Here is a 23,635-nt window from a genome sequence, read left to right on the forward strand (position 1 = left end):
ACATTATTATTATCATTTTATTATCATCTTGTTCTCATCGCAGAAACAGCTTCTGGCTGACTTCGGTTCCACCTTTAAGGAGAACGTGTGTAGGATTTGTGTTGGTAGACTGTAAAGTAGCGTTTACATATCGATTTCCTTTCAGTATTACATTAATGAGGGTCTTTTGATCGCACTTATTAGAAGGGGGTTGTTGTTTTCGTTTCAAATTAATTCTCATTCACACTTTAATATCTTTATTTCTTGCACTCTCTCTCTCTCACTCGCTATCATTCGATTCTTATCGCACGCGCACGTGTGAATGCTGGGGCACAGCATCCGCTGATGGTCGGGTCTCGAATCTTGACTCGGTAAAGACGCTTCGCAAAACGAAACGCTCACAACCTTTGTTGACGAAGAATGGTACGATTTCCTAATCCTGCCTATATTATATGCCTAAACCGGTCCTCCGGCGGGGGAGTGGCGTCCGGCAATGCGGTCCTATGGCCTAGTAGTGGTAGTATGTTCTCAAATCAGTAGTAGCTAGGCAAATATTTACAGCACAAATATGTTTGCGTGGCACTAGCACTAGAAACGAAAAAGGAAAAGTATCATTACATAAATTGCCCACCCAGCGAGGGCAAAACACGGGCGAAAGAGTTCAAATTCAATTTGGTGGGAAGAAACGGAAAAATTAGAAGCAAAAACACTAAATGTGATTACTAACACACATCTAGCATGGCTAACGCAATTAACCAAAGAAAGTTGGTGAAAAGAAAACAGAGGAAAACATAAAAAATAATAGAAAAGAATCTCCTCCTCAACTTAGAGAAGTCGAAAGGTAACAAAACAAAACTCGCCTTAAATTTACCAAATTTGTGCAAAGCAACAAAAAAAAAAGTGTAGAAATACAATTGTATTGCCTTGGAAGAAGAATTCGTTTTTTCCCTTATAAATAAAAGACTGTGCTCTATGATTCTAGTTCCCTAACTCGTCCGGTTGCACCCGAGACGTTGCTTGATATGTTTTGGTCGGTAGGTCCAGGCTTCAGGTTTCGCCTGAAGTCCCTGTAAAAGAACGCCCCCTTTTCCCCCTACGACTGGTGCGCCTCGTTCACTGTCCGATGCGTGAGACTCGCCGTCGTCGTGCCGTTGACACCGTTCGTTTCACTGTGCACCGGCGCTTCGATCGAGGCCTTCTGCGGTTCGTCGTTTTCCGGGTTGTCCCAGAACTGACGCTGGCCGGACGCGAAGATGTTGTAGAACGTGGCGGTGAAAATGTACACGCACGCGGCAATCACGAACACGATGCGCCACTGGGCGATCGTCGGTTTGCCCTCGATGATGTTGCCGGCCGCCATCGGTGCGAGCAGACCGGCCAGGTTGGCCGAGCAGTTGGTGAACGCCATCAGGATGCCGGCGTACCGGGGCGTGAGGTCGAGATGGTTGATCTTGAAACCGGCATAGATACCACCGTTAAGACCGACTCCGATCGTCAGGATGGCAACGGTAAGTCCACGGCTGCAGCCGGTGTAGGAAGCGACGATCAGTGCGATCGCCGGACCGTACTGGCCGATGCTGTTGGAGATCTTGCGTGTCCAGGTGTGGTTGATGCGACCGGACGTAAGCAGCCAATCCGCTACCCAGCCAACGACGATCGAGAACAGCCACATCGCCAGGTATGGGAGGGCTGAGAGAACACCGTTCTACAAGATACAAAACAAACACGACATTAGATCAAGGGAAAACGAACAGTTCGAACAGCGTCACCTACCGTCTTGATGGAGAACCGCAGGACCTGCTTCATGTAGGTAGGCAGCTCCGTCATCAGCGTCTCGTAGCCATAGTTCTGGCCCAAATGCGCCAACAAGATCGCGTAGAACGGCAGCGACTTGGCGATGCTGGTCCACGGAATCGGTGGAATGTGGATGGCCGCGTTGCCCCAGAGCGACTGCTGGATGTACTTCTTCTCGTCCTCGCGGATGCGCGGATGCGTGACCGGGTCCTCGTGGCAGGTGATCAGGAACGCTATCGACCAGACCGTCCCGATGATGCCGAACACGTAGAAAATCGACGGCCAACCGCCATCGAACCCGTGATCCGCCAGCAGCCCGGACAGTGGCATCGATATGACCGTTCCAAACTGGGCCCCCGAGTAGACTATCGATCCGACCCGAGACCGTTCGTTCGGTGGGATCCATTTGGCGAGCATGGCGTGCGTGCACGGTACGATCGGACCCTCACCCAAACCCTGGATGAAGCGGACGGCGATGAGCCACCCGGCACCGCCCTGCCGAGCCGCGACCGGTACCAGAAACGCGAACACCGAGTTGAGCAGCATTCCCCAGCCGAGGAAGCGCATCGCTCCGTACCGCTTGGCCAGCAGACCGAACGGGATCTGTGTGATTACGTAGCCGTAGAAGAAGGACGAAAGGATGTAACCCTGCATACTGGTGCTCCAGATGAACTCGCCGTCCACCGAGTCGTCCGACTGGTCGCCGTAATCCGTATCCGGACACTCGTCGTCGAACTCTTCCGCCTCCTTCTCGATTGCGGTCTGGTTGACCATCGCCACGATTGCGACGGACATGTTCGTGCGCATGACGTACGCGTTCGCCATGCCGAGGAACAGCATGAACACGGTGTAGTGTCGTGTACCGAACTTTTCTGTGGGGGGAAAACCGTTGAAAAGCACGTGATTAGAAACATGGAATGCGTTGAGGTAAAACTAGTTGAAATGTTTATAATTCTGATGCAATTAGAAAATAGTATTACTATGTACTGCAAAATCTCTAGTCCTCACAGTCTGTAATAATACACAAGAATCTTCAATTTTAAATAAGAAGTAGATCGCACCCAAATTAAAACAATTGAAAAACAGTAAAAATACCATTTTTATGACAAAAATATAATCCAACAATTTCTGCTACTGTTGTGTGCCCAACTGTTTGTGTCATCTTACTTTCCCGCTCGTCACGGATGACTAGATTTGTTTTCAAATTTGTCAAACCATCCCTGTCAAGGGGATTGATGTGGTCCGCGACGGTGAACTAATTGGTTCACTAGATATAAGGTGTGAAAAACAAGACATTCCGGTATCCTGCCAAGGAACACGCGTGCGGAAGTCCGATGGGATGTTCTTGCACACGCCATACGGTAACGAACCACATCGAGGATGCAGTACTGTACCTTAGTGTCTGTACAGGGACAATCAGCTGAGCTGCAGCTAAGACAGAAAAACACTCAAGCGAAACACGATGTTTTGGTGTGGCGAAAACCAAGACCGATTGGCCGCGGATCGGTCTCGTTTTCCCCTTTCGTCCGCCCACGAACGTGTCTTGCGGAAAGGTTATATTTTGCGCCTCAACAGCACCATCGAGCACGTGCCAGCTGTCAGTGTAAGTGAGCGTTCGTTCGGTTTAACCGCGGCAGTGAAAACAGAAACGGGGCGCAGGGATGGTGTGGGACAACGGGAGCATATGGTGGACAAAATTGCAACATTGAAAAAAGTTGTTAGAAGCGCGCCCATTTTTCAAGCCACTCAGTCATTGTTGACCCGCAAGCAGAGCACAGAAAGATTTATGGTGGTAGCATTAATTCTCTAAGCTGCCCGGAGTGCAATGTGGTCAAACACACCAGATGCACCATAAGACGAACAAAGCCTTGTGATACCGTCCGCTTAAGCTTTCGTACTACAAATGGGCGACAGATGGGCAGATAAGAACCTCCGGCAGATAATCAAAGTACAGGAGCTTCCTTTCCGCGAGCAGTGTGCACCCGTGATTCAACGAGGTCATCACCGCCTACGTCAATTCTTGGGCATGATTCCTGGTGAAGCAAAAAATACGATGACGAGTGGAAAGTTACGCCAACATCTTGGGTGAGGAAGTGAGTGACATAAAGAATCTCTGATATACCGTTTCTTGCACAACAAAGTAGGGCAACTTCCCCTGGGATAAGATTGGTAGGAAAACTTCCCAACAAGTGCATAACAAGTGTACCGAGGAGTGGATTCCACTCCGTTGGGCAACTGGACCAATTTGGCCCTAATGGAAAGATTGCCGCACCCTCACAGCATGCATTAGGTGATCGTCACTGATGAGCTTGATCAGACCAACCGCAGATCTAGTTATTCCGCCACCGCCGACACCTCTAGAACGAACGTGACCGTGAGTCCAACTCGTCGCCCACTTGAGCCAGTGTGTCCACTTTAGTGGAACGAGGCTAGACATGACCCACCTAGACTCGACCACTTTAACACAACTCCATTACCGAGTTGCGTGTGCTCTGCAGCTCGGAAACGTTGATTAATGAAGCGTCACCCACAAATCTCACCCTGCACGTGTTTTATAACAAAAGCACTTCGGGTACATCTCCTCGTTGCTGATAAAAAATATTCGTCTATCACCATGAATCACGATGAATTAGAATTAAAGAGAATAGGTACATGGTTACACGGTGACTGCGATAAATATGTTTCAATGAAGAGGTGACCAGTTGGCCTACTACTAGACTCGGCTCCAAAAGCCACATGGAAGCTAGATGGAACATGTTACGTGTTATCGCATCCCTTGTAATCCCTCAAATCGATTCATGCGCCTGCGTGAAGAGTCGCTGCCGGTCATTAGTGCTGCTCCATATCTAATCACCTAGCACGCGGACATTGTCCACTCAGGTAGCACACACCCGACACCGCGGCATTAGCGCCATTTTATTGATTGATTGATTGATGGGCGGATTGTTCGGTCGAAAGAGGAAAAATATGCGCTCTTCTCCGGACAGATCTATCCATCCATTCCATTTTACAACTTCCCGCCGCGACCAGAAGGGCTCGGCATAGGACTATCGTGGTACATAAATACCTCTGATAAGGGTTCATCAAGATATAGGACGGACCGCCATATAACTGTTATTATAAGTTGGTACAGATAGTGCAGGTAGGTGGAAACCCGTTAGTTTTTTTTTTTGAGAATATTATGTCCACTACTTATTCTTCATTTAAACCACTGTCCGAGCTGCAGCAAATCGACAAACCGGTCACATATCGCATTCAGAGGCAAAACAAACCAGCCAACAAGCGCATCCGAAGAGTGCATTTGTGTTCCCGAAGGCGGTAAAATCAAACCGGTGACGCAGATTAAGCTTGATCACGTCACTGCTTCACTGCAAGCTGTTGATGTTGTGATCGATCCGCTGGGGTGATCTTTGAGCCCACATGCTGATCAGGCTCGGCGCTTCATACTCGTCCCATCTTGAGGAACCGGCTACGATTATCTGATTGCATCATTAGTAAAGATCGTTCCAATGTCTGTGTAGGCGAAATCACTTTCCGAAGAATTCAAATCACGTGCTTGGTTGATTTCAAAAGGGGTTTCGCGTGCAATTTCTCAGAGTAGTAGTCCTCCTTCATCCTCCTAGCTCAATCAACACTCTCTAAAGTACACTTGGTCTTACTTTGCGGTACGATGCCCTCGTCGGTGGCCATTTGTGCCTGCTCCCACACGAGCACGTGCCCATCGCGGGATCGATTCTCGGTCATCGTTGTGAAGATATTCTCACTACTTTCGAACGGTACCCAACTTCAGGTACCAACAGCAAGATGTCGCGTCGTCGCCACAAGTATTTCACAGGCGCGTTTCGAGTGAACAAATCAAACAACACTATCGAACTCGTGCACACATGGTCTGGTATCTGTGGTCAACTGTGGCAGGACTTCACCGATGGTGGACTGATACTGATGATAGGGCACTTTACACTACTTCTCGCTGCCTTCGAACGGGATGAGTATCGCACGGCTAGCTTTAGCCGGTTTCGTCGTACGATGTCCTGCAGCACATCTCCCCACAGGAGATGTTTGTTTTGCACTGTTTTTCTTTTTTTTTCTAAATATACACAGACACTCTCAGCAACACGTGAAGGGAACGCCTGATGTAGCCGATCGTGTCAAACGCCAGCTGATTTATGCTCCCCTATATCGCGTCACTTGCGCGGAAAAGGGCAGCCACGCTGAACCCGTGCGACTCGAATGATGACCCGGTATGTCTGGTACAATATTCACACACGGGTACACACACTCTCTGGTGGTACCAGTACAGCGACACAGCAACTGTTGTCTAGAGTCTCTAGAGCACACTGGCGAATCGCAAAACGTCGCAAGAATCCGAGACCTGCCAGCTGTTTCCACCGTTCGGCACGATCACCTCCGATAGACTGGGACCAGATCAGTCCGCGAGACGATGGTTTTATTCCGCGCTGCCATCCGTCGTGCCGGTGATGCCGGGCGCCGTATTCTGATAGACAAGGCACGGGAGCGAGTGAGCAACAGTCACCCGAGTGTATGTAAATATACGGATCGTGCTGCCACGCCGTAGCGGGTGACAGGATCGTGACGGCACGGCAAACGGTGCCACCCACCAGCTCCAACTTCGGGCCAACCACCGACATCCAGTGGACTTCCGAACGGATTCTTCCGCACCGCCGTAACCGGTTGAGCTTAACCTGTCCGCTGCATTGGTACACAATGTTGCTTGCGATCGCGAAATGTGGAGTCCTCGAGAATCTCCGGTGGAACTCCTTACAGATCTTCTCACAAGTGTCTTGCAAGTGTGACTTTTCGATAACTACACACCTCCAAACTACTGTTTGACCTCCCTACGTTAGTGTTACTCTTGCCGACTTTCTTTACTCTGACTGTTTTCAAATGACAACTGTGTGTCCTCGACATTCAGAAGGCTACAGCGGACGACATTCACAACACACCCTTCTCCAAAACCGCACGCGGAATCACTAATCTTTAGGTTTGCTTTCTTAGACACTTCCCATGCTGATAACGTGGTCATATAGCGACGCACTATCAACACCACCACCAGCAGAAACATTCAATCTGTAGGAGTTTGTAGCATTGGGTTTTTTTTAAATCCACCGCAGCAATAGCAACAACAAAAAAACACAAACACGCTGATATCAAAGCGGGACACACACCCGAAAGAAATACCGGAACCGCCTTCCAAGACGCACACGATCACGGTGAACTACGTGAACTGTCAGAAGGAGCGGTGCGTGACGACGCCGAACATCTTCGCGCGGTTGCCTTGACGAAGGCAGCTACTGCGATTGGGAGAGTTGTTCAATGCGGTGAATTAAACCACGCCGCTGTTTGTTTGCGACTTCACCAACACCACAACAACAGCTACAATGAGTTGCATTAGAAACTGCATTTCTAGCCGGCGATGTGATATGGGGAGGAAGGGCAGGAGATACGGTGTCGAACTCAACCTCCACGGTGCAACCTCGTGGTGGGGTCCACGAGCTGTTGGCCTAGTTCTTGAGCGTTCCGTCAACTGCGTGAGTGTGAATGGTGGGTACCCAGCACTCGGCAGGTATCTTCACACTTGTGGACGTATGCTTCCGGGCAGCGTGTGGACTTTTAAAATTACCACTAATTCATCTCCAATGCCAGACATTGAACTGGAAGTAAACCCACCAATCCGTTGTGCTGTCCACCTGATAGATGGATGACAACGCGTTCTTTCCTTCCCTCAAACCTACGAGACGCAGTGTAAGCGACAATATAATCTCATATTACCCACGTTCCGCGAGGGAACGACACCACGACCTCCCGGTTCCCTCTGGCACGCCAGCGACAGTACCGCTGGTCTTAAAAATAAGACACCCGCGTGTGCTGTTCTCTGCTGTTTGTGTGTAAAAATAGTCCACCCCGATCCGGTGTACACAGTTTGTAACGAACCCGTCCGTCGGGCTTCAAACCCAACTCGCAAAGTACTTGAGGTGGAAGGTTTTGAAGTCTTGGTCTCGTTGCTGGATGATTACTCCCAGATGTTTTGTGTATTGGGGAATTTTTAAAATTTTGGAAGAACCTCTAAAGACACAGTCCAATACCCGGTGATCAAATTTATAGGGAAATATCTACGGTATTCCCCACCAGGCGTAGAAAACGTGGTTTTTAATTAAAAACAACATTCTGCCGGCAAGTCCAATCTTCTTCAGTCCCACACAAACCAACACCCTCTCTGGTCGCTCGTTAAACTAAACGACGCTATCATTTATCGCTCACGCCGATGCAGGTGATCCACCACAGCGCGACCATGATCGTACCGCCTTTTCGTCTTCAACTAATCCACTCACCCACGAAGGAAGGGGGGGAAGTCCAAGAACCGGACCGGCAAAGACACTCTGATGGTGCCCACGCGTAAGATCACGCCTTGTGCCATACGCGACAGCGGTGTATTTCAAACAGAACCATATGGGGTTTTGGCCTAATTCATGCCTTCACGTACCCGGAGATGTCCACTCTCCAGAAGAGCTGATAGCGCCAGGTTCTACAGTTGTATTTGCTAATGATACGGAAAGGGCCTTCGGAAGGTTTGGACATTAGACCACTTTATGCCAATCCAAAATTCTACCCTTTCAAACAGGTTGATCCATCCAACGATCCATCTTAAATGGTAATCGAAGCCGTGACGTCAACCGGAGGTGTTGTTAATCTGGCTGTAAAATCGTGGCAACAGTGTAAAACAGTGGTATAAAAACTTGCACTACTATCGGTGGCGATCACAGCTACCGCCAGTTTCTCCTCGCCTGAAGGGGAAAGAACGAAGGTGTCCTCCTTGATGTGACTATTTGTCAAACAGTTCCGACGGTCAGCGAGATAGCATCGTTGATAGCGATACAGCGAGCTTCAAATCGTTTTCGAACCTCGAGCCCCACCGCCGGCGGGGGGGGGGGGGGGAATGCTTATTTGCGACATCCCAAGTACATCGGAGGACGTGCGTGTCGTTCGGTCGACTTCTCCAAGCTCTTCCTGTCACCTTCCAGGCGGTCACCCAACACTGGGCAGCGGCAGCGTGGAACGATTTTCGTTTCGTTTTCTCTCTTCTTTTTCCCCAAAATAAGCAAATAAAAAACAATATCACACGCGCCCCTTGTTTTCCAATGGCTGATAAAACTGAACAAATACTAAACGTACCGGAACGCATTTGTCTATCATCATTTGCCTTTGCCAATTGGTGCGTCGTATGTGATGTTGGAGGGTGGTTTTAGATTTTAGGGATTTTTCAACCTAACGCATATCTTAAATCGACAATCTTGCTTACGGTTCGAAATAGTTTCACAATTTGTCACCACTTCAACATGCTGAGGTCGAATTGCTTACCTCAAATCAGAACGCAAACATTTAGGATAGTCCCTAGTAATACACAGATTGCACAAACAATGGTTCAGTGAAGGTCCCTCGGAACGCAGGGCCATAAACTGAATGAGCTCCACTATCATTTACGGTACATCCGGTAAGCACGGTTTACTTACACCGTTATCTAAAACACCTCATTTAACGATCTCGCAGTCAACGGAAAAGTTGAAATTTTGAATTGAAAATATCCCCTCCAAGGGAAGCGGTACACATGAGCGTTACTAGTCAAGATCGCAACCGTTTGCGAACCGGTTGGTGCAGTAGGATGCGTTACGTCAACCGGTTTATAACGGTAATAGACCGTTTGAAATGGTTTAAAGGTTTTGCCAACGGTTTGCGCCGGAAAAGACGTTTTTTTTAAATAAAAGACATTCTTTTAGACAGTAAGTGGGAAGCAAAATGAAAAAAATTTAAGAAAATGTGCCTCAATGACTTCCCACTCGTTGAAATTAAACTTTACCGTACCGCCTTGAGGGCAGAGGATGAAAGAATTCAAATCTCGTTAATCACTTTCGTTGGAGGCTGCAATTGAGTGACTGGCACTAGCACTGCTCGTTAAGTCAATTGATAAATCCATTCGCAAGATCGTTCGGCGCGCCAGTTAGCAAATATTATTTAAAAAAAACACCCCCAACCATTCTTCCGACCACCTGTCCAGCGCGGGACATTCGCATGGTTGTTTGCGATAATTGAACAATTGACAGTTAAGTGTGCCAGGACAGAGCGAACGGAAATGAACCATTTGTCGCCAACGCTTGACGCACATGACGTTTGAATTGGATTTTTATTAGCCTAACACGGCACGATGGAGCGAAGCCGGGATAAAAATCAAAAATTCATTTTTGGATTTCAGAAAAATGACATATGTTTTCTTAAACTACAAGATGAAACTAAGAAATGACCCAAAAACTAGAGCCCCTGTTCTTCCAGGTTCTGAGAAACAGCCCGTCAAAGTCAAGATTTGTGAAAATATTGCGTGAAAAATTGAAAAAAATCCATCAACTTTGAAGGTTTGTAACTCCTATAATAATGATCGGAATCGAATTTCAAGTACAGTTTTGGAAAGCTATATTATCATGCTTTAAAATTGTTGACAGTTTAAGTAAATTGAAATTGAAAGTCACAAAATATTAAGCATTGTTTCGCAAAACTCCTGGAAATTTTTTCAATTTTCTGTCATTAACCTTACGCCATCGCTAAGGATTGTGAAAGATTGTAATATGATGCATACCCACTTATAGTCTAGAATGTTTTGTAACAATAAATGATAGTTTTTTTTGCGCATACGCGCGCATCTTTACGTTATTCTGTACTTTATATGTGAAGCTTATAGTTTATCACCTACTAGGCGTCTCCATCATGCCATATGCAACATCATGTGTGGTAAGAAATATGAAATGAAATATGAAATTCTCATTCAATCAAATATAGGTCGATGATCGTATCGTAAACATGTGAAGCAGGGTAGTGGTTGAACATCACGTGAAAGGGAAAAGACAAGCCAAGTCAATGGCCAAGAATGACATTTGGTTTGGTTTGCTTTGAAGGTATTAGGTCGCTTTTTCTTGTTCTACAGCTCACAAACCCATCTTTTTATACCCACAATTCCTATTAATAATGTACCCTACACTAACATTTTGTTCTGTTTGTACCCTTACCTGTAAAAGTTGAAGTTAATCTTCAAGAGTTGGTGAATCACACTGCGTGTAGAATAATTGAAATGCAAAAAGTAGAAATCTTGCGGCACTTTTCATCTTCTTTGTGTGATTCACTAAGCGTCGTATTATTGCGCTCGTGATCTAGTGGACACAGCATTTACAATCAACTGATTCATGGTTCCGTAGAAAATACTGCATCAGACAGTGATTTACTAGTATATCTAGTACTAGTAACTCCTATCCGTCTTTCATTTATTAGTGACAATTCAGATATCATCTGGATAAACTTGATGCCCCAAAGTGTTAGGTTTTGCAGGCTAATTGTGATCAAGTTTGCGAAAGATTCAAAAGAAAAAGTTATACAAACAGTAGATGAAATCAAACGCCAAATAACCAGGTTAGTTCCTTTTACAATTCAGCTAAATGAAACAAGTTATGTGACGGTAAATTATTCATTTTACATGAGTTGAATTGAAGGAAAAATTTTGGCATATTTAACCGACACTATGTATACGCAAACATGTTATATATATGGTGCAAAACCAACAGAAATGAACAGTGTAAAGCACTTATAAAATGGATTTAATCAAAATCCTGAGAATTTATCTTATGACTTATATTCTACTACACTGCACTGTTGGATGAGATTTTTCGAATGCTTGCCTCATACTTCGTACAGAATTGAATTTAAAAAACGGAAGGTAACTTAAAAATTATAAAAACATGCACAATCATCGAAAAAAATTGTATTGGAAAAGATGTACAAGGAATTTGGTGTTAAAGTAGATGAACCAAGGTAAATGGGTGGAAATAGTACGACGGGAAATATTTGTCGTCGGGCTTTTTCAAACATAGAAAAATTGAGCGATATTTTGCAAATAGAAACAGAACTTATAGAAAGGTTTCTAAATATTTTAATAGCCATCAACTGTTCACAGCCTTCAAATCCAAAAACTATTAGTATATATTGCAAAGACACATACATGTTTTACGTACATCATTACAGTTGGTACAAAATGCCTTCTACTGTCCACAAAGTTCTTGCGCATGTAAATGTCCCAGCAAAATTGGGATCCTTAGGAGAGGAAGCAGCAGAAGGTAGAAATAAATAATGAAGAAGGTATAGAAGAGAACACGTCCGTCAAATGTAACGAGAATTCAATATTAAAGACATTTTTATGAGAGCATTACAATCATCCGATCCGTACATTTCAACAATATCTCTGGCTAAATCGTTAACAAATTAAAAATAAATCCCATACCCAGACGCAGTAAAACCCTTTTTCGTAGATTACAGCTCCTCAAATAGTAATAGTCCCTTGCCAATTCAAAACCAAGAAGATAATGGTGCAAGTTCAGAATATTCAAATAGTAGCTCTTCGTTAGGAGACGTTATGTCCACGTTAGATGCTTTGAATATCAATTATATTCCAAATGACAATATTTTGAATGAAAGTTTGTAGTAAATTTAGTTTGTTTTGTATCAAACTTAAAAAAATCTTTAAGTTAATATAAAAAAGAAAATTGAAAAAAATGCACCCAAAGAAAATTCCAAAAAATTGTGGTTTTTGCAGCGCCACCTGGCGGGATTGTCCTGAAACATCATAATTTCATGTAATATAATAGTATTACACGATATTACAATGAAAAAATTGCAAAACATTTGATTCCGAATTTTATCCCGGCAATTTGCTCTTTTTGCTCCATAGTGCACGGGCCGGCATTTGGCAACGCTGGTGACACGCTAGCGAAAACACGCAACGAAGTATCCGGGGAACATAAAAGTTCCGCCGTTCGCGTGGTGGGTCAATGCAGTTCACGCCACGAATGCAAATAAGGGTGGACGTCGGGAAGACAACGGAAAAACAAGTAAAGCTCACCTGAGCACAAACGTCGCGTTTTTTTTATCGCGATAATGGAGGTGACTAAACGCGAGATTTTCATATTTGCACACCGTTCGCTGGATGACGAACGCGCGTTGTTTTAAGATAGAGCTATGACATAACGCGTAATTTTCTTTTTAGCGCGCATTTGCGAAGACAAGTGAAATAAATGAGTCCAATTTTCAAGACAAATCAACTCTAGAATCGATTATTGACGCATTGAAATCATGCGCAAAACGAAACTGACAAAATAAATAATATTCCTTTATAAAGGAAAAAGGCAAAGAAACTTAAATAGATATTTCTACATTCCAAAAATATCGGATTGAAGCCATTCAAAATCAATAAAGACTAAGAAGAAATAATGTTGCTTTTGAAAGATAATCGAAAAAGTCGGTTCGAATTAGCGGTGCCAAATTGATCTCCCAAACAATTTCCGTTAAACTTACTCAACCATAATATGCCCAAATTGGATTGGCAACAAGCAAACGAAACGAAAAATGCAACCACGCTGACCAAAAACATATGGGCCTTATTTTTTTGCCAACCAAACCTTTATTGTATCCAGAAAAGCCTCGTTTTTTTTAATTCCACCACATTGTTAAACCGGGTACCTATCCGAAGCGACGGTAACCATTTTCGTCATCAGCGTCGCTAATCACAATCATAAAAAATAATAATAGTTAACAACATAGCCTGTAATTTTGAGCCGCCTCGGGACCCGGTCGACGTCAATTTCTGTCAGCTTGATTTTCAACTATCGACTGGGGGTTGATTTCTGTTTCCATGTTTCATATTTGTCCTACGCGAAGACACGACATATTTAAAGCGACGGCTAGACACATCGGGAATCGCACGAATATTCCCGCCTTCCAGCGGGATTCCCGCTGGACGACGGGAAACTCCATATGAAAAAAACGGATTTCGTTCCCGCTATGTTTAGAAAATGCGAAACTACGACCTGGCGGGAACGGACGCATTTGCTTAATTGAAACCTTTCATGAAAAGTTTCATTCGCTTGCTATAAAAACGTCGGTATGGGCAACGTATATGGATGCGGCCGATGTTGTTGGAGAGAAACCAAAATGCGAGTAGTCTTCTACGCAAAATTTTGGAGGAGGAACTCAACAACACCATTCATAAACTTTATATTTTATAATGATTCACAATTCCACTTTTACCTGCCGCCAATTTAGATCACGTAAACAAACTTAAACGTAAACAAAGCATCACTTTGACAGATCGGACGAATAAGCCGTTCCCGCTGGATATTTTGTCGAAACCGGGCTACTTTTTCCCGTTCCCGCCACCGGGAATTCCAGGCATGTTTAAACAGCAGTTAAGATTGATCGAGATGTCAGATTATTTTCACATAGAATATTCTTAGTTGCAGCCCGTTTCACATAGAATATTCTTAGTTGGAGAGTTTGAAACAAGCTGTTTTTTACTTGTGAGAAGACAACGTTATTTGAAATGCCTGATAGCCGATCGTTTCCAGTAACTGCACCGTAAAATGTCACAATTCTTCTCACTCTTGCTAACAACCATTGCACCCGCGTTCTTCAAGCATCTACTCCCGCGTCCCAGGACGGGTGTGGTCATAATTTAAAGTTGATTGAAAATGTCATTGAAGCACGTGTGAGCAGCTATTATCCGAGCGAGAGGAAGGGGACAAAAATCCCAAGCGTCTCATTGTTAAAACGAAGCACATACTCGTAGGTCTTCTTTTTTTGAAGATAATGTTTATATTTAAGCGTTCACTTCAATCAAGGAAGAAGAAAAGCACAATGAAGCACTATTAAAAGTGGTCTCCCTGCACCTGGAGGTGATCGCAATTCGCACCGGCCGGCTCTTGCACTTGGCAAGCGGTCTTGCTGCAAGTGCATCATTTGCGAACGTGCCCGGGATGGCTGATGAGGCTTCGCGATGCCTCGAGTAAGAGTTTAAAACGAAAAATGAAAACGAACGCCGCCGGTTGCACATTCCTTTACCGGCGAGAGCCGCGCACTGACCGTGAACCACGTGACAACTACATGCGGCCGTGGCGGTTAGCTGTTACCTGTGTGTTTTTTTTACCAGCGGTAGCTCCATTCAAACCATAACGCTCCGGTGCACATCCGACCTTGCACACACTCGCGGCCAGCGCGCATCAAACAGTGCGCAATAGTGCCGTAAATTTGAACCTAAAACAGTTCGATATCACGAAGTCCTCCGGCGTACCGTTTGCCGGCACAACGTTTCGTTCAACTTCCGCAAACAGTCGAGCAGTAAGTCGTGCTTCTTTCCGCTTGTCACCTCGTACCCCAGTGGGTAGGAAAAAGGTCGTTATGCACAGCATGTAACGAGACGATCATTATGCTAGGTGATCGCAAAAATTCTTTGCAAAACATCGCGATCGAGCAAACCGGTTTGGCCGTCAATGGCCTCCTCCAGCCCAGCGGGAAACGGTACAGCAAGACCGCGTGCGTGCCAGAAATGACCGATAGATCAACGAAACCGAGAGGGAATGGAGAATGGACCGATAGACGAAACAAACAAATATTCACACGAGATGAACAACCGCGACCGGTGGATTTTGTATTTGCATTTTTCAATGTCACGGTACGTGTTTTCTTTCGGTACACGTGAAACGCCAGACGCGTTACTTTAAGGAAGTGGTCGCATTTGGGCATAGGAATTTCATGGAACTATCGACGATGTTCTATTGCTAAGCGTGGTTGGCATGTTCCGTTACTTTTGTGTCCTTAAAATAATTCATTAATCTTCAAACCAGCTTCGAAGAGCTACAAGACCAACAATACCCAACGCTACGGTAAAATACACAAATTGATATAATGTGTTATACGTGATCGTGCATTTCAAAAGTTGAGCAGATATTAAGAACAAATAGAACATGAAAACCAATGATTCTGTATTCTTGTAAAGAGCAACAAAAATACGTTTCTTGTTCACGACGAAGTAATTAAACAGAAAATGTTCTACAAAATCTGCTAATAACATACCAAACTGTCGATCAATCACTGACAAAATGTTGTTTCATCATTATTTAATAGATGTTTTACAGTTATAACCCTTCAGCAAAAGTTTCCCTGTAGTCTGTATTTTTTTAATAAATCGTAACGCACCAGATTAGGAACTATAACCGAAAAGAGAAAAACCAAACTCTACTTACGGTTCGGTTTCTGTGGCTCGCCATTGTTGTTGGCCAAATACTCCTTGCTGGCCGTCATGTTTACGGTTTGGTTGACTACTGTGGGCTTCGCTAGCTGCACAGCTTTACTTCACAGTCACTTTCTTCCCTTTAGGTGGGTGAACCCGATTAGATGATTCTAAGTAATAATAATACTGATGTCTTGTCTGATGACGCGATCGTTTCAGGTCCTGGTTTGCTGGACCGAACACGTTGCTGGCTCGATGCTACCAACCTCGTTAGATGCTATAATGCGTTTCCCTGGTGTTGCTTAGGCAGGTGCTGATGTTTAGCTATCATTTCTGTAAAGAAAGAAAGGGAAAAATTGATTGTATAACGTATCGTGACATAAACGATTATATGCAAATGAACAAACATCGGAGATGAGTGATGGTAGTTTTTTAGTAACTTCTCAAATTTGGTAGGTAATAATAAGTAGTCTAGACAACATTTCGCAACATTGCGCAACTTTCGGTAAAAATATTAACCAGTTTTGTGTGAAAGATCTTCCTTCAATACCCATCAGACGAAAAACAGCATCATAAAAAGAACATACCCGAAGCTCTTATTCTAGAACCATCAACGTCTCTACAGCAAACCTGCCTCCTCGGGCGCAGCTGTTTGTTTATTCGGCTCTTTCCAGACATATTTGGGTATTTTTCTGTTTCTTCTTCCATTATCCTTCTATCACGTTCCGAGCTGTGTGTTCGCTTTGAATCTCGCAAACGTGACGATCAGGTGACTCGTCAGATGTTTCGATCAGTTTGTTTGGGTTTTAAATTTAAACTCTCTTGAGAAACGTGAATGCCGCGACCGGTCCGGGTTTGCACGCCGAAAATATTGAGGTTCTTGTGAAGCGACGCGAGAAAAAAATTATGTACGCCAAACTGGAAGGAACTTTGCGATATTTGAATAAACATTTAATGAGATCGTCACAATTAAGCTCAACTTTGTTGTAGTGGCTATAACGTGTAGATCGAAAGCTTTCCCTTTGAACATTGGACTTGTTGTGATGAGACTTAGGTTTTTGTGTCCCACTTGGACAAGTTCAGTTCCCGAAGTTTGGTACAACAAACTGTTGCAACATCATTGTTGAACGTCACTGTTGCAGACGGAAACATATTTTTAACTCCAAATCGTCCTGGATCAACGTCACCGCTAACGATCATGACATTCGCAAGCTCTTCAGACAATTCGTCTCGTCTTATGAATGACTCTACAAAAGTACCAAAATATACCTCGGAGGACTGGAACGGACTTCATTGCGCAACCCTTTGTTAGCCATTTCGCTTTCCGCAACATCTCGATGGCTCGGTGTCAACTTTTGACACCTCAACAACAGCAAAAGTTCGCGAGTCTCGTTTGTGGTACTGTTTTTTGTCTTGTTTGCTTTATATCCACAGGTTAATCGATCGGTTACCAGCAAACGCCACCCAGCGTCAACAAGCTACTAATACGTCAGGTTTTCACGGTATCCCCGACATAAAGGTCCGACACGGCAATCGGCCACTTATCACACTTTCACCGTACCGGTCTGGTGCCCTTCCTCACTGTTGTTGCCCTCCGTCGACACGCCACACCGAATGCCTGCTAGACTATGGCTGCTGCTGCTGCTTTCTGTCATTTGCAACGAAAAACCACTTGAACCAACGGACGGCATTTAGCCTCAAACGACGAGACGGAGACGAGGTTTTTTTATTTCACTGTTATTCCCCGTTGGCTGCTTTTTCTCGCTCCTATTGTTTGCGCGAATGAAGCAGGGGGGTTGTTTTCCTAATCTAACACCATTTAACGCCGGCATGTGAACCAATTTCCGTTGCGCCATCGGGTGCTTTCCTCCCCCCCGGGGGGACGGGAAGCTGGTCTGAGTGAGCTCGGGGCAGCGGCCGCGAATAATAATTGCCAGTCCGGTTTCCCACTTAAGCCAGGTGAGCATAACGCATGTTTAGCAATACCCTAATGCGACTAATAGGTCGTCAAAAACTGCGCCAATGGCGTCCGTGAGGTCATTCTCGTAGGATGAGAATAATAATTACCATCTGTTGTAGAAGTAAAATGTTTGCAAAAAATTTTATTTAATAAAAACCTCCACGATTGCCTATCGTGAAAATGAAGGAAAGAAAATGTCAAATCATTTATCAGCTACCCTTTTTAGCTTCGATAAACACGTTCCAAAGGAGGAAAGAACGAGGAGTTTAAACGCTTAGTCATCAAAGATCTCCTCGGATTTCCTCCTTAGCGATTCTGAATTTATTCGGAAATAAGCAATCCTTGCCGTAACTTTTAAACTACACTGTGCAAACAATAGAATCCAATTATTTGGAAAATATTGAAGCAAAAAATATTTTAAAAATTAAGAGAAGAGTTGCTTCACCAAATGTAAAATTTCAGAAGTAAATAACAAATTCACTAAACAGTAGCCATTTACTGATCAGAAAACTGTTGCGAAATGACAAATTTGTAGCATTTTGGAAGTGACAGGAACAATTTATCACTATTTAGCATAGGGATTTGGTCCAAAGAAGGAACGGTAAAAATACATGTTTGATGAATGACCTGTTTTTCTGGGACATTGCATAATGCCAATGGACCAAAAATTCCACAGCCAGGCTGAAAAGGTACTCTACCTAGGAAGGTTTCTTCGTATTACTTGAATGAAAAGGTCTTACGAATTGTAAAAGAGAATTACAATGAATCAAGAGTCCCTGGAGAGAAGGAAAAGCTGACCTACAACATTCCACGTCGCAAAAGCGCGTATGTGTGACATTATGCAACGCATGGCACGGTCAGATATGATCTCGGTTAATTGTGCTCGATGGAAAATTCCTTTCATTACAGTTTCCTGCCATCCGGTGCACATGCCGGGCAGGGCAGGGAATCTAAGTAGGAACTAGGCACACCGAACCATCCGAGAGCGCAGGAAGAGCCGACCGAGGCAAACAGAGATTGGCGTGATACTGAAGCGACACGTTCCGCACGAATGTCACGTATGCGTCGTGCAGGACGCAGGCACATGTGGGAACGAGTTTGCAGCCGACCCGAGCCGATGGCCTAGGAAGGTTAAGAATAGCACACCACAGGGCTAGAGTTCAAAGTCATGGTCAGCGTGACCCCGACAGAGACCCCTCCGAAACCCGAATCCGATTCCCGTGAACCGGTCCATCGGTGGTGTGTGTCTCTCTCTGCCAGAGTTTTCTAGTGGGAAAACGAGTCAAGACAAGCCAGAAGAGAGTGAGTCAATGATTGAAAAGATTGAAGCTTCCACTCCGGCTTGGAGCGAGTTATCACTTTCGATTTCCACTTCCAAAAACCAGAACTAAACCTCCATCATCGTTCATTGGCCCCAAAATCGACGTGAATGGCCTCGATCTGGCATTCGGCAGACAGCTGATTAAATATGTATAACGCAACATCGTGATCCAAGCTCGCTCCAGCGTAGTTTATATGCCCTACCAGAAGTGCACCAAAAGCCGGTCCCTAGTTCCCGATTTCGCCATCGGAGGAAGAGACAAGTAAAAAGCCCTGGGATTGGGGTGGTGACGTCGACCTTATCAACCAGTCAGTCAACGTACGGCGGCGGACGTGCACAATTAGTATGTGGTCGGAACCATTCCGGTACTTCACACACGCCACGGCCAGTTTTCTGAACCTGTATCTGTCTGTAAGCAACCGATTGAAGGGTACTTAAGATTTTCCGGTGGTAATCCCACCGTTCGATCGATAGATAGCAAACAGCTAGCTTCCTCACCGTTGGAGGTTCGTCGTTAAGCTTCCAACTCATCCTTCACAGGAGAACTAATGGAACGGAATTCAACGCCATTTTCTGCCCCAGATATTCCGCCACTCGTGGATGCCGCCGAGCGTTGCTGCGAGGATTTCTCGAGGACACACAGCTGGAATCATCGCCGGAAATCTACCTAACCAGCCCCCTTGGCCTATAATTAAACATTGTATCTGTTGAGTTTGCTTCCTTGTCTTGTCCTAGCAACATTCGGCGCTTCGGGTCATCATTTTCGCCACCACGCAATTCTTTCGATCATCATTAAGCACGTTCGTCTTTTGCAGGTTCCAACAAAAAAACCCGTCCATCGTTTGATTGTCGTTCCAAATACTGAACATAGGCATCCCGAACGATCGTGGTGTATTTTCAGCCAGATCATGCGAGCCAGTCACGTTAATCTCGGCGGCACATGTGTAATCACAGGCGGTTAAAAAAAACTAAATATAATCTCATTTCTTCGGCCCGTTACGCCCAGTGCTATTTTAAATTGCAATCACCATTTGGCGTCACGAGGAATTGAAAATAATCGCCCCGGGGGCGACCTTCGCAGTCAACAGTAAACAGTGACCACGCTATTGAATGAGCTTCGCACGGTTACGTTCCAGAAGAGATACGTCGTTCCATCCGGATCGCAGCTTCTTTGGCAGTTAGGAGTTCCTTTACCCGAGCAGAACTTTAGTTTGCCATTTTTTAAATGTTAAACTTCGTTCTCGTGCCAACGGGTGGAGGCCTCGCAAGATGGCCTCTAGCAACCTTGACAAAATCAAAATCGGTCGGTCACATTTTCGAAAGCCTATCATCTTCCGGACGGAGATTATTCCCCGCGGTCCCGCGTCCGGTCATATCGCTCGCCATCCGTAAGCCGCACATTAATCAATGTCGGAGTGTGTTGTGCATACGTTGATGTACGCAGCCTGGGAGAATCTAATTGTGTGATGCCACGGAATTGATAGTTCCATTGTGTTGTGCGAGTGAAGGTAGGTTGTTGTTATGCACCGTATCTTCTCACTGGTTCAATCATCGGATGTTTACAATGTTCCGTGGGCTACCGTAGATAAAAATGCTTCCTTCCTCCTCTATTTCACCCTCAGGTCGTGATGTTTCAATTTCAATCACACGGGTTCTATCGGGGAGCAGTTACTCATACGCTTTCCATTGTGTAATTCCAACCTTCTCTTCGCCTTCTGGATGAGATAGGCGATAGATACCCTCCAGATTCCACCTGCAACGAACGGCGAAAGGTTAAAATGGTTGTAAAACTTGCACTTGATCGACCCAAGGTTTATAGAGCGAACCCCTTTCGAGAGCCGCAGATCGGTGAGAACAAATTTTTGCTCAACATATTCGCCCTCAGGTTCTGGCGTCCGACACGCGAAATGAGTTGAACAATCACATTATCAAACCCGGGCGATTGGCGAAGGGAATACTTATTCCCATTCCCCGTCACAGTTGCAAACTAAAGACAGGCGAATGGTTGATTGGTAGAAGAAAAAATAAAATTAAAAAAATAAATAAATACAGTTAAAACAACGACCTGAAGATCACGCGCGCACGATGACCTCGCGGGATCGGACGATCGTGACGCGATGAATGAAAATGATGTGAGTGTTGTTTTAAAGGAGAGAGTGAAAATGTTTTGTGTTTTTCGACGATAAATCGCGCTCGGCCACAAAGGGGTCCATCTTTGTTGTTGGGTGACGAAAATAGTTCCCTTAGCAAGCATGTGAACGGCACGAGTTTTCCACACGCAGACATGCGTCTTCTCAACGGGAGCATTTGTTGTAAATACAACCTGACCTGAGAGATGAATATTATATTATCAAAAAACGAACTTTTCCCTATAAGTTTTATCGTTCCACAATCCGTGCCTCAAGCCAAACCGATAGCCTAACTTTGGACACATGATTTATATGGCGCCGGTAACGTCGGTTACACACGAAACAAACGTCGTTGAACTTGATTTTCGATATCAAATTATTTCGACCACCGCCGGACACATACAAACACGTCTTCAGCTACCTTTGGTACTGCTTTCTCTTTTCCTACATGTATGTTGGCCGTGACCGGCGTGACGAGAGGTTTTTCTTTACCACAGCCACCGGCACCGAAACGACCCGGAAAATTCCACACCCCAACGTGGGTTCAACGTGGTTTGGCCTATTCCAGTGGTGGATTTATTTAAATTCAATTTGATCACCATTTTAATTGTCAGCGTTGTTTTGGTTTCCCAGTTTTCCATCCCACAAAAACCGAACGAAAATCGGCGACTGTGTGGTCAGCAAAGAAAACTCACCACGCACATTGGACACAGCTGTCCAAAAAAAAAAAACATTGCCAACCAAACTGGCCGCGTGTTGAGAGTTTGGTTTTCGGTTTGTGTTTCTAGGTCAGATCGAGTAATGATTTGACCAGCGTCACTTAGTGCACACCATTTGTTCGCCAACCGGCCACGCTTTGATGGATTGTTGCTCAATTCCGGCAGCCAAAGTGGTTTTCTTTGCGGTTTCCTTTGAAGCCGTGTGTTTTTTTTTCGCCTTAGCTCTGTCTTGGCGATTTTATAATTTTATTTTGGTTTATCTTTGCCTTTTCTAATGTTTAAGGAAAATTAAAAAGTATTATTCCTCATAGGCTATTTTAACGAGTAATCAAAGTTCCACCAACTAATCACTATAATTTTAACACACACTGACACAAACAATAGTAGTTAATTTTCAATTTCGAGTTTCACAACACACGCAAAAAGAAATGAAGGATTTATGAATTAAGGACTTCCTACAAAACCATGGGACAGTATGGACGACATTAAAAAAAAAATAAATAAACACAAAACGGACGTGTCACATCGCGGGGAGATTTTACTACTTACACAAAGTGTTTGTTTGTAAAACTGAAGCTGCACTCTTGCTCGTCGTGATGTTGTGTTGGACGAATTGCCGTCGAACCGATGAAAGGATGTTTTACTTTATTTTTTATTTTTGGGAAACTTTTTCGGTTCGGGTTTGTAGCAAAACGCTGTCAAGCTTGACAACCGGCACCGTTGCTATCAGAGTGCAGTACCATAGTGCTTCCAAGGGACAGAAGGGCCATAGTTGTTTTTTTTTTCGATCGTTCCTTGGACGGTGGTTTGTTTATCGTGCAATCCGATGCACCACACCTTCCTCAAACGGACACAAACACGCACAACGCACGGGGGAAGTGGAGGAAAAACTCCGATCAAAGATCGACCGCCGGCGGAGGATCCTCTCACGTTGATCTTCACGTTTTTCTCACTTTCGTCGTTCGAGGTGACGCAGAATATGACTGCGTGCAACGTCGACGTGACGGCGAAGCTGCGATGGCACACACCGGGGAGCTACTGATGAACTACACTCGACCGCACCGGCAGGTAGTTGATTATTTATATAAAATCTAGCGCCTACCAACACCAACGTGCGCGCTGTCTCGCTCTCGTGCACAGTTGTGCTTCGGTACCGCGGGCCAGCGAAACGTGCCATCGTGCGTCGTGATCGTACACACACGCACACACCGCGGTGCCGATCGTCGTGGGTTCAATTCCGCCGCGCGCGAACGTCGCCCCGTCGCGTTATCAGAACCGCTGTTTTAACATTTTGACTGCCTCCCTTCCCACCGAGCAAAAGGTACTGTATAGTCGCTATAGAGACTTGAGATGACATGGCGGTGATAAGGATAGTCTGTGGCGCGTCTCCGTCCTTTCTCTATCCCTCTTCCTATCGTGGATCGATTTGTGCAAGATACAGTTAAACAGAAAACATGCGTGCACTTACAATGCACTGCAGAATGCACTTTTGGCTGCAGTAGAAGTAAGGGAAAGCATTTCCATCTCTTTCCATCCATCGCGGGCGTGTGTGTGTTCGAAGGGAAGGAATAACCGAACGAGAGAAAAGAAGGTCGGTAGGAATCGTGATAAGAACGCTGC

General features: G+C 45.0%; 1 protein-coding gene across 2 annotated transcripts; it reads right to left on the minus strand.

Annotated features, from left to right (window-relative positions):
* Positions 1–22,967, minus strand: LOC131283998 (putative inorganic phosphate cotransporter). Of its 2 annotated transcripts, XM_058312850.1 has the most exons (4): positions 22,565–22,967; positions 15,900–16,219; positions 1,753–2,645; positions 1–1,684 (listed from the first exon to the last, which is right to left on the minus strand). In XM_058312850.1, the coding sequence occupies exons 2-4, from the start codon at positions 15,955–15,957 to the stop codon at positions 1,073–1,075; spliced, it is 1,563 nt and encodes a 520-aa protein (XP_058168833.1). In that variant the 5' UTR covers positions 15,958–16,219; positions 22,565–22,967; the 3' UTR covers positions 1–1,072. The 2 variants fall into 2 exon arrangements, with proteins under 2 accessions (XP_058168833.1, XP_058168832.1); XM_058312849.1 differs by lacking the exons at positions 15,900–16,219; positions 22,565–22,967 and adding an exon at positions 5,433–5,517.
* Positions 22,968–23,635: the final 668 nt, after the last annotated feature.

This window comes from Anopheles ziemanni, chromosome 3 (assembly GCF_943734765.1).
Source record: "Anopheles ziemanni chromosome 3, idAnoZiCoDA_A2_x.2, whole genome shotgun sequence".
NCBI lineage: Eukaryota > Metazoa > Arthropoda > Insecta > Diptera > Culicidae > Anopheles > Anopheles ziemanni.